General features: G+C 46.7%; 1 protein-coding gene across 12 annotated transcripts in view; it reads left to right on the forward strand.

Annotated features, from left to right (window-relative positions):
* Positions 1-12,306, forward strand: part of agrn (agrin) — a 233,063-nt gene that overhangs the window by 149,985 nt on the left and 70,772 nt on the right. For all 12 annotated transcript variants that reach the window (XM_031868913.1, XM_031868922.1, XM_031868912.1 and 9 more), the window contains 3 exons: positions 5,383-5,607; positions 7,702-7,926; positions 10,852-11,058. In XM_031868913.1, the coding sequence (XP_031724773.1) occupies positions 5,383-5,607; positions 7,702-7,926; positions 10,852-11,058 (657 nt within the window). The remainder of the gene's footprint in view (positions 1-5,382; positions 5,608-7,701; positions 7,927-10,851; positions 11,059-12,306) is intronic.

Raw genomic sequence — 12,306 nt, forward strand, 5'->3', positions numbered from 1 at the left:
ATATATATATATATATATATATATATATATATATATTTATATTAATTTCTTTCATTTCAACAAACTGGTCCAGAAAAAACCTCTCCAATCTGGCCTAACCTCACCAAGCTGTGAGGAGCAAGACAAGATAGAATCTCCTCTTGTGTTATCATACTGTTAACACTAACATTACGCTATGACAACGTTCTTTTTAGTTTACAAGTGACCTTCACTCTAAATGTGTGTTACACCACTCGCCGATGTTTAACTCGAGAAGTTAAGTGTTCTCCGTGAAGTTGTGCGCCATCCCCCTCAAACACCTGCACATCACATCTCCATCTCTGTTTGTCATAAATGCCACATCCAGACACTTTAATCCTGTCCTGCCTTCTTGCTGTCACTCAGCAGAATAAATGGGCCCCGCGTAGGCATTTCAGCGCCCCCACCTGCACTTCGCTGCACTTTTTTCAAGTGCGAGGTATCTGCCACTGCCAAATGACAGCTACCGTTCAAAATTGTCTATTTTGGAATCACAAGACCTTACGGCGTCGCCACATTTGAGTGCGTTATCATCCGTCATTTATATTTTACTTTAACATTTATCTGGGTTTGTATTTTTTAGTGCAGCAATTAATGTCGCCGTTCTTTGTCCCCTTAAAAGTGTTTTTAACCTCGGTTTTGCTTTGCCCACATCCCACACACCCTCCGCCGCACTCACATAACACTACTTTGCTGTGAGTGTGGCCACCGGTTTATGATGAGGGCTTTTTTTTTTCGCGGTTCATTTTCCACTCTCAAGGGTAAAACAGCAAAGCGTATAAAAGAGAGCAACAGCTGCAGTTCAATGGAGCGCTTTGAAGAACTACATCAAACACAGAGAATCATCTTCCAGCCATTGGCCCCCACAGAAGAGAAAATGAAGGGTGCGTGTGTGTGTGTGTGTGTGTGCGTGTGTGTGTGTGTGCACACGGCCGGCATGTTGGAGAGGTGTGCAGGACTGTTAATCCTTTGGCCTTCCCTCAGTCCCCGCCTCCTGCTCCTCATCACTTGGTTGAGATATCTGGCTGCACATTCTCATCCATATTTAGTTCTTGGATCTCGGTCCGTATTGATCTAGTCCGTTAATCTTGTTTATTTTCTGACCATTCCATGCTGCCTTTTTTCTTGCTCCCATTCTGACCCTCTTTCCCTTATCTCACTTCTGCACACTTCTCTCCACAGCACCTCTCAACTTTAAGCCTTTCCTCTGCTTGCTTGTCCCCATCTTTGTTTGAACTCTCTCCATCCTCATATTTATATATTTTTATTATTGTTAGTTTTGGTAAGTGCTCATTGTTGTGGTCTTCATGCAATTAACATACCCAGCATTGCTTGTCAATCAAAAAAAAAATTTTTCCTTATCATTTTCATTATTTATGTATTTATTTGTCTTACTTTAATGCATCATTTTCTAAATGACCTTTTTTTTCTTTACATTTCTGAGCTCATATGATACGGCATATACCACGTCCATTTTAACACAGATATCCGACACACAGACATAAGAAAATAAAATGACATAAAGTAAACACAGTGTTTCTGGACAAAGCATGAACATTTACAACAGTTTTCATAATTTAGGTATAAGTTGAGCTGTTTGTGCATATAATCATTGTAATAAAGTTAAGTAAAACCTGCAGTTCTATGCTCTGTAGTGTACTATTGATTCTTGTATTCATTATTTAATTGCATCGATCCCTTGTATAGAATATGCATTATACTCTGCCTTTTCTCTGCTCTCCTTTTTGCTCCACCAACCCCATAAAGTGTGTGTGTGTGTCTGTGACTCATTTGATCTCGACTACACACCTGTAACGTTTCCTGACTGCATCTTGCACCCCTGACATATCACCGCCTGACAAAGTACTATAAACCTCTTCTGTGGGAGTTCCCAGATACAGTATGTGTCTCAAGGCCACACTTTGCCTCGATGACACACGCAGACAGACTCACGAGCTGAAAACAATACGAGCAGCTGGTAAATGCTGATTAGCGGAGCTTCAAGGATGGAACAGGAGTCAGGTGTTAAGCCTAGCTTAGCATAACAACTGTAGGAAAGGGGGAGATAGGTAGCTTGGCTCACGCCTCACTCTCAGACAGAAGGCAAATAAGCGTACTAGCACTTTCAAAAATGTTTAATTATTCCTTTATTATTAATGTGTGAATGTTTGATTCTCTCCTCCAGTTTTTAACTCTTGTCCCGTCATTGCTGCTTTCCTCTCTCTGTCACGTTGTCTTGTCTCTTCTTCTCCTGCTGGTGATGCGGGGGGGGGGGGTGTTCTTGATTAGAACACACACTGCCAAGTCCCCCGACATCGCATCATTGCATTTGATTAGCTCCAACCCCCTGCTCCCTCCTTTATCACTAACAGCACAACGGGAAGCACCACACACGCATGCATGCGCAGATGCACATGCATACATATCGCTTGCAGACTTATCTGAACTCCATGGCTGCCTGCAAACGTGCTCTGGCATATATGAGCACACACACACACATCTGGGCTGCTGGCGGTGCCGTGGCGGCAGGGCGTCAGGTAAAGCCACCATGGCGCCGACAGCTCCCTGTCCCTAATGAAGCATTAATAAAGTGCAGCTTAAAACAGTGGATCAGAGAGACGCAGAGCTCCCCCACCTGCCTTGGCTGTCTGCTGGCTGCCAGGGGGAGAGATGAGAGGGAAGAGGATCACCGTAATCCCCCCCCTCTTCCTGCCCCAATTTACAGTCAGACGTCACCAACCTCCGATATTACAATTCTCAACAGATTCGGTTTAAAATTCTCCTCGAAAGTTCGTTATATCTGCAGCTGGAAGGGAGTCGAGGTCAAGGTGGGTATCCAGGAAACGCCACGGCACATGAATTCACAATCAGGCCCGCGAGTATACTCCGGTCACTACGCGTCCCCGAAGGGCTCACGAAGCAGACGCTCTGATTCAAATGAAGCTAACCTGCTGACTGTAGACATCCCAAGAAGGTGTGTCCGTTCAAATGATGCACGCCTCGGAGCAATTGTTCCGTTAAAAGAGCCAATTAAATGTAACCGGATCATCGACATTTAGCGGTGACGTAAACATACCTGCAGATATGTTACGGGACATTCTTTTAATTGGGCCCCCAGAATGACGAGTGTCCTCCCTCCCCTCGTCATGAGCTTGAGACGTCATCTCCGTTTGTGCTGGAATTGCTTCAGTGTCACTTTGTGTCTTTATCTCTCCCGTCTATCTGTATCCTTATCTGCATTTTTTTTCTTTTTTCTTCCCTCATTATCTTTGCAGTCTAAACCTCGCTGAGCTTTACTCCAGAGAGAGCAACTGATCTAATTGGCAGCGAGGATCATTCTAATTTTGCGAAGCCAGCTTTCTCGGCTCTCTCCTCTCTCTCCTGTTCTCGTGCCACCTTTCACACGATAATAATGAGAAAATATAAGCGCGAACTCCCTGAAGTTTGCTGTGGTGAGTGTGTGTGTGTTTTTTGTTTGTAAACCTATTCTTCTGGGTCTTGTTACACCGATCACATTTCGCGCAGGCAATTTGCCTGCTTGTCTGAGTCTGAGAAAGGGGAGGCTTATCTGCACTAACGCCCCACCCAGGCCGCGCTTCCCCTGTTAGCATTCAGATCAGGAGCCCCCGCCTTTCTATTCTACCTAGCTCCCGTGCTCCTCACTATCGCCCCCACCCCTCCTTCTGCTGTCAACACGCCAGCTTCGCTCGGAGGAGAAGAGGGCTGTGGAGAGAGGAAGCCCGGGCTATTATTTAATGAGATCAAGAAGTGCGAGGACGAAGCTGTTTACTGTCATGAAGCAAACAGGTGATAGGAGATCGCCGGGCTTCTCCCTCATCTTCCTCATCTTCCTCCTCGTCCACGCCTTAATAAGCAGCCATTTTACAGAAACCGCAATCGCTCTGAGAAGAAGCACCGTGTAGCGGAGCAGGTGCATCAAAACAGTACGGCCGAGTCTCCCGGTACTATATTATAAGTTAAACAATCTGTAGTGATTGTGACTTGTGTGTAATTGCTGCTGTGATTCAACTTGACCTTTTACCTGCTCTGGCCGATACAACAAGGTCATTACCGCAGCGCTGGGTTCCAACAGGGGCCATCACTGTGTCATTGTTCGTGTGATTAGACTGAACCTAAAGGGCCACGTGTCACATTGGCTGCCATTAAACCCCCATGCATGGCTCACAATGGGCTTATGATTTCAGCAAGTCTGAAATTCAGCAATCTGCCTCAGTAGAGCTGTAATTTGGCTGCTTTATTTTGAAGTTACCTTTGAAGTGTCTTTGTCATAAATTGGGTCTGGAGTCAGTTCCCGCTGCAGCACAGCACAAATATAAGAAGTCTTCGTTAACGAGTCTCACGCACCAAACCTCAAAAGGACTTGACAGGCGGGAAGAAGAAGTAGGGGGGGGGGGATGTGTCACGAAGACGAGGAAAGCGAGGTGGGGGGTGTATCCTTTGATCAAGAGCTCTCCTCGCAGCGCTCCTGTCTCTTTACACATCTATAATGTAATATATCTCTCCGCACCAGCACTGCATTCCGGTCCCGGCAAAATGAAATGCAAAGCAAGGAATTTATGATTCTATATACGCCCCCTCCCCCCCCCTCTTTAAATTAAATCCGTCCATGTCGGCTGTAACAAAAGAGGGGATAATATCAGACACGGGTAAATATTTATTCTAAAAGTGGCGAGCTTAGGAAATGAGAAGGCTCCCACAGGAGAGCATGTTTGTCCGCGACAGTCATAAATATGCATCACGCAGCCGAGATGACAGCGATTGTAATCTCACGGACGCCTTTTTGTCGAGCACGGTGAAAATCCCCCGTCGGTGGCGAACACCGGCAAAATTAAAAGTTGCACCCTGGCCCATCATTGGAATGAGTCACTCAGCGACAAGTAGCACGCTGTTTAATTAGAGTGGAAACAAAGTCCTCGGGCGAGGAATACCTCTCTCTCTCTCTCTCTCTCTCTCTCTCTCTCTCTCTCTCTCTCTCTTGGTCTCATTTGTGGAAAGGTAAATAGTCAGAGGGTCGGTTTTCAGCCATGTCGATTAAAGCATGCTTGAGCATATCAATAGAGAATGTGTTGTGAATTTAGAGCTCCCGATATCAATTTGTGCTCCGCTGCGAAATGAAACGCAAACTCGTTTGTGTCAAGTAGCTCTTCAAACCCGGAATAACTCCAAAAAGGTGCACCGGGAGCCACTTAAATAGAAAAGCGGCCTGTCATCCAAGGTGCACTCCAGCGTGCGGTAGCAGTGAGTCTCCCGGTCTACACTGGCTGACAGGTGTATTGTTCAATGTGGGAACCCCTCTGTTTTTCTTTGACTAAACCTTGTTTTCATGTCGTCATCCCCCCGCAGCTCTGAAGGACCCCTGCACCGATGTGGCCTGCAGCTACGGCAGCACCTGCGTCCAGTCGACGGACGGCCTGTCGGCAAAATGCATGTGCCCCCTCGGCTGCGAGGGCAAGCGCGAGCAGACGGTGTGCGGCAGCGACGGAGAGGACTACCGCAACGAGTGCGAGCTCCACCAGCACGCCTGCAAGAACGAGAAGAACATACGGGTGCAGTACCAGGGGCCCTGCGGTGAGCTCTCTCCTCGCGTTAACACCGCCCATCACAGTTCCTCAAGACCTTTAGATGTGCTTGGTGATAAATTGAATTAACAGTAAGCGAGGGAAAAGCAGAGCATTTGGATGGATTTGGCCCTGGATGCTCATTTTTGGCATTTCTGCTTGATAGATGACTCTCCCTTCTCCACATTCTCTGCTCCTCTCTCTTTTCTTCCCTGCACTCTGTTTACTACCTCTGGCTTTTGTTGTTTCTCCTTCACATAGCCCACTTACTTACGGCAGGCCTCTGCTAATTCTCATTTTTCATTCAGGTTGCTTCGCTTCACATGCAGGTACTCCTGCGGTGCGAATTGTTGTTTTCTCTAAGTGGGTCTAAGCTGTCGTTTTTCGTCAGGCCCAGCCTTTGCTTTCTTTTGCTTTTTTTTTTATTTATTTTTTTGGCTCATCCTTGTTATCATCAGGCGATAGTTGTTTACTCCCAAGGCGTTCAACTTTTGAGTTTTTTGTGTTTGTTTGTTTTGAGCCAGATGGAGGGGAAAGAATGAAACGCAGGAAAATAAAGCTCTGTCTCTAAACAGCGGGAGCTTCCGGGAGACGGAGCGGAGGAGTGGTGGGGAAAGAGAGATGGATGTGCAGGTCTGCCGGCGGAAGGTTGGCCGAATAAATCCGGCCAGAGTCGGCCAAAGTGACCCGAGTTGCCCCGCCCTCCCTCGGGGGAGGGCCGAGGCTCGGGGGACCGGTCGGCCCTGATGGTCCTCTAAATCTTCCTGCAGCCGTTTCATCTGAAGCTCTGGCTATTTCAGGTTGCTAGCCGCAGCCAGACAAATGAAGTTGATTTATCTGCGCTGCTAGATTTTACAGCAAACAGGCCATTCTTTTTGTAATTACCCTACTTGCTCAGCGGGAGGAGAGCATGGATCCTGGAAGCAGTTCTTCTCAGTTAATGGGAGGTAATGGTCTTTCCCTCAGATAATGGTCTGGCTGGCGGCTGAGGCACTGTGTTATGCAGAGACACTGCCTGCATTACGATAAATCCCCTCCTCGCTCGGTTGCTGGTCTCTGCAAGCCTTTGCATTGTGTTGCTAGAATACAACCTGAGGCCCGGCCAGAGCCGGCCGCGGTCACTCCGCCTCCCAGCCCAGCCGCAGCCAAAGCGCTCTGTCCTTTTTGGTCCCTGTATTGTCGCTCTTTGTATCCCTGCCAGAGGTCTTTTGGAAACCATTTCTCCTTCTCCTCCTCTCTACTCCTTTTCCTGACGATAGTGTGTTTCATCCTCGCCGTGTTTTGAATGACTCGCCGGCAGCTTGGCAGTGATTTGATATGTCACGGGTGCTACATAAATCCTTTGTCTTCCCACATGCTGAAAGCGTGGCGGGCAGGATAAAGCTCCTGTTTCAAGGAGCAAACACCCCCCCCCCCCCCCACGTCCTCCCCGTCCCACGCATCCACAAACCAATTCCATTATGATCACGGACCGATACGGCCGAGCGTGCCAGACCGAACGCTCGCCGCTGGAAGGAGGGAGGTGCCAGGGAGCATATCAAACCGACCGTCACTTCATCCATTTCTTTTTGTCTCAACTTCACATTCGAGGTCCCAGTCCGAGCAGCTCTCAGCTGCTGGACCACTGATAATATCTGTGGAGCAGCATGATGGAGGATCATGTCTCCCCTTCCCTTTTGTTTTGTTTTAGTCTTCTCCTTTCTCCTCTCTGCTGTTCTCTTCTCTCTGGCTTTACTAAACAAACAAAAGTTAATACATCCAACCCATACCCGGATGCTTTTTTGGTCTGAGAAACATTACAGGTCTATCATTGTTTATCTAAAAGCAGGTTCACCAAAGCTCAGTTTTGAGGCAATAAAGCCAGGACACACCGGTTATAGTTTCACGTGTTCCATTTTCTTTTGCCGAGGTGTTGTTGCTGACTTTTCCACAAAGAACTCAAAGATGGCCGACAACTCAGAGATGTTTTTGTGGTTAAAGCTTTCTCGTTCCCCCAATCCCCCAGGCTCTAATTAACATTATATGTTTATTGTTCTTCTCTAAAATTGTTCAACATACTGGGCTGTGCAGCAGTGCGTATTCATGAAAGGCTGTGTCTCCACAGACCCGTGCAAAGACAACGAGAACAGCCTGAACACGATGTGCCGGGTGGAGGCTCTCACCCGCCAGATCCAGATCTATAACCTGCCGGAGTCGTGCAACCCAGGCAACGAGCCTCTGTGTGCCAGCAACGGCCAGACCTACCCCAGCGAGTGCGCCATGGCAGCGACAGGCATGCAGAAAGGCATCAAGCTCAGGAAGATCCACGCGGGACGATGCAGAAGGCCGGGTAAGGGCGGTTAGGGCGAGCTTTTTTGGGCCAAGGCTCCGTGCGCTGCTCGTTGTTTACTGTCCGATCGGCAACTTGAGATGCGAGACTGGAGTTAGAGTTGAGAGACATATAGAGCATGTCGGGATTGTTTCCCAAATAGCTTTAGTTTTCAAACTATTTTTAAACCAATCAAAAGCTAAATCATAGTTAGACGATAGCCGCATTGCATTTCAGCCAATGAGTTCCGGCTGCGTGAACGTGATTGGTCGATACTACTCAGACAAACAAACGCTCCCGATACCAGAATCTTCTCCCGTTACCTACAGATTCTGCATGTGAATTGCAGAATGTTTACGGATTATTATTGTTACTATGGAGAGTTACATGAATATGAACATGTTTTATACGTAAATATATAACGACAGATGAGACCTTTTTGGTTATTTTCAAAAAGGATGTTCAAAAAGAATCAGGGAACTGTGTCAGGGAGTGCACATCCGAAACCTTCCAAGCAGCTTGGCACTCCGACGATGTAATACATTCTCGAAAGCTTTGTTTCCAAATTCCTCACAGCTGAACAGGAATAGTCGGGATGGGTTTTAAAGGGCTCAACGAAGCAAAAACACGGCCCTGAAACATCTGCTTCACATTGTCGCGTATGATTTCATCCTCAAATTTGAACAGGTGTACTGCAGGCGAGCCAGCATTAAGAGCTGACCCGGAACTGTGTTCCGCTGCATACTGTCACACTGCTGGTACAGAGATTAAACAACTCTTCGGTCTCGGGGGTCTGTACTGTATCCACACTACTAGTGGCCTCTTCCAGCCTGATAAGAGCCTCCAGGGCTGTTATCTGTGCTATTAGAACAGGGCTTTAAGCCTTAGTCAACAAAGAGCTGTCAGCTCTTACTGTACATCTGATAGCCATCGGAGGAAATCCAATTTTCCCGCTGTGTTGTCGGCGGGGGCCGCGCAAAGCCGCAGCTGCGTTGGTTTACGGCAGCCATGTGCGGAGGGCCCCCCCGCACATGAACCGAGTCTCCTGACAACACCAAAGACGAGAATAGATCACTACATGACGTCCTTTGGTACAGCCAACAATGGAGGCTGATGCACAGTCCTTTGACATGCCCCGGTTCTCCCCGTTCGCTTGGCTTGACAGGGCCGGTGGAGGAGCACGAGGGCTTTAAATTGCACAAATCCCGGGTCTGACTCTGTGTTTGCGTGTCAGTATGTGTGCGAGCAAGTGGAAGAATGCTTTTTGTCTTTACAATTCTTTTTTTTTAATCCCTCCCCTCTTCTGCTGTGCCCTTTTTTTTCAAATGAAAGAATAATTCAATTTGAAACAGAGATCCATGAAATCATATCCCTAAGCAAATTACAAATTGGTATCTAATGAAAATGGTCATTTTCGACGCGCAACCATGACATTGCACATCCTCGTGGCCCTCTCGCTCAGATACAGCGGCGACGTAATTAAGTGTGGCATGACGGGCTTTTAAAGAAAGGAGAAGAGGGAATTGAATTGCTCTACAAATTTGATCCACTGATCAGGAATGAAATAAATTTGAAGCCTCCAGAACAGAGAGGGCGTGCTTCAAATTGGATTTTCTCACTTCAATGGCAAATTTGCCATTTCACATTACCAGTGTTTCTTTCTTTTTGCCTAATTTCCACAGTCGATTTCTGCTTAGTGAGTCAAAATGTGATGAATATAATAGTGTAGACTCTAACTTGACCTTAAAATAAAATACTTGCGTTTAAGTTCCACAATTGTATTAAAGTTAGCTGGGAACTTTTAACAATTAAGTTAGATTGGATCTCCAGTCAGTTGTATTAACGGCAGCCAATCGCAATGTTGTTGAAATTCATTCAACTTCATAAAAGTTAGGGGTCATTTTCTGAACTGAAATAAAAAATAAACTGATCCTGAGCAGAAAGTAAAACGACTGTTTTTCAATGAAATCTAATATTAGCGCGTTTGCGTCAGCCAGTCCCTTGTGTGCTAAGAGCAATCATTTCTGTCACAATAGCATATTATTCTCCCAGCGTCAAGATAATTCACAGCATAAAGCGTGAAAGATGTTCTGAAGTAAACAAATTAACTCTTCTTTTTTGTTCACCTTGTGTTCTCTGAAATAATGAACACTCGCTGTGAGCAGAAACCAACTCGTTCTTTTGTTGGACCAGCCTTGCATCTGTCAACCTGCAACACGCCGGCTGATCTGTTTGGCTTTTATTGGCTTTAAATTTCAATGCGTTCCAATTATTTAAATGCAATTCAATTGATTTGTAATTCAATTTTCTACAGTTGTGAGCAGTCCCTCAGGTTCTTCTTAGAATGACTACTTATTGTACAACCACTCAATTTACACAACATATAATCATTTTCTGGTGAGCTGTTAAAAACTACTTCTGCAAAAGGCTTAACCTCTGCCGCAGAAAGAAAACCTTTTTATGCTCGCCGCAAGTGGCGTCAGTCCACCCTAACATGTAATTACTGTGTGAAAGAAAAGTGATTTATTTCCCCGCGGTTGGACCCGCGAGCGTCGCACAGCGGGAAGGAGAATCGGTTCGACAACAGATGCATGAAATGTTGTCTTTTGTTTTTACGTGTGCTGACAACTTCTGTTGTCTTTTCCTCTATTGTGATCAGTCCGTCACACTGTTACAAAAGTGGCAGTTGGAAAATGCTCTTTAAAAACATTTAAAAAAAAAGCCTTATCAGTGTTTAGACAGATGGCTGCCAAATTAAAAGGAAAAACTAGAGGAACGCAGTGGAGAACTGGAACGCTAGCAGACGACTGAAGGGTTTGACGAGTCTGGAAATGGGGTTTATGCTTCGGTGAACTCTAAACAGTCCTAAGCAGGATATAGAGACCGTCTCGCTGATCCGACATTAATTCCGTCTCTCTCTCTCTCTCTCTCCCTCTTTTCCTCCAGAGCACTGTCAGGAGGAGTGTCTCTTCAACGCCGTGTGCGTGGTGGAACTGCAGAGCGCCCGCTGCTCTTGCGATCCCATCGAGTGCGACGGCACCTACAAGCCCGTGTGCGGCAAGGACGGCCACACCCACACCAACGACTGCACTCGGCGCAAGGCGGAGTGTCTGAGCAAGGCCCTCATCGCCGTCAAGCACCTGGGGCCCTGTGGTGAGTGGAGCTGAAGGATGGGAGCAAGGGGCTTTTTACGAGGACTAACGCTTCTTTCCTTCTCTATCTTCCAGGCTTACTGTACGTGTGTCTGTACTTTCCTGAAAAGTGTTTGAAATGGTTCGGTGATGCTCTCTGGAGGGGCGGGGAGGGCGGGGGTGTAACTCAAACCGACAGGACTCACGTGTGCCTTCCTTATAAAAAAAAAACGTGCCTTCACTTCTCCACCCGTTCACCTCCCATCCATCTCCTCATCCCTCTCACGCATTATCCCTCCATCCCAAACACACACACACACACAAAATGAAATGCCAGCTCCATCCGCTCTCCGTCTTCTGTGGCGTGCCCCCCCCCCCCCTCTCTTTTGTCTCCTGTGTGTTGCCTTTTCTTGTCTATATATTGAAAAAAAAGCTATTCTTTCTTGTTTCAGTGCGTCACTCAGTCTGTCTGTCTGTCTTTGTCCGTGTGGTCGTCTTCCTGGCTGTCTGCGGGCGGCAGGTGGAAAAGTGGGGTCACCCGGTGGGCGACCTCATCAGGTGGATTCGGATGGGTGAAGCCCCTCCCCTCGCTCCGAAAGGAACCTAACAGGAGGGGTCTTGTACAGCTGTCTTTTTCTCGTCCTCTCACTCCCTTCCGTCTCCTTGTGTCGTGAATGTCCTCTCCTTCTGTTTACCCTCCTGCAAAGATGTGGCCCGTGAGGTTGGAGAAGTCTTCCTCTCTCCCTGCTCGCTGCGCTTTATTTCCTGTCTAACTAAAAATACAAAATGAATTTTAAAAAAGGCTTCTCCTGTTCCCACCTACCTGCCTAACCACCGCTTACCTCTGACTCCTTTCTTTCTGCATGCAGTAGCATGCTAACCTCGCTGCCACCCAAACACTCCCTCTCTCCATCATCTCATAAAAAGCTTGCAACTGCTCGATGAATCCACAAAACTCCGTTTTGGTTTTTTTTTTAAACCTTTTCTGAGCATAAAAGGGTCAGAGTTTGACCGCATTCAGGCGAATCCTTTGGAATCCTTTATTTCTGATGCTTTTAGGTTTAGATTAAGTTAAAAAAGAACTTTAACATTCGGGTGAACCATCTGGTTGGCTGAGAAGGTCAAAAGGCCATATTAATATTCATTGCATGCAACCTGTAAATAACATGAGAATTAAAAGTAAAAGGAGTCACCGGCTCCCTGCACTTAACAATCTCATAGTTGCCATGTGCAGATATTGTAAATACGTTATTTTTACCATTTAAAAATG

Source organism: Anarrhichthys ocellatus, unplaced genomic scaffold (assembly GCF_004355925.1).
Source record: "Anarrhichthys ocellatus isolate YVR2014 unplaced genomic scaffold, GSC_Weel_1.0 scaffold44, whole genome shotgun sequence".
Lineage (NCBI taxonomy): Eukaryota > Metazoa > Chordata > Actinopteri > Perciformes > Anarhichadidae > Anarrhichthys > Anarrhichthys ocellatus.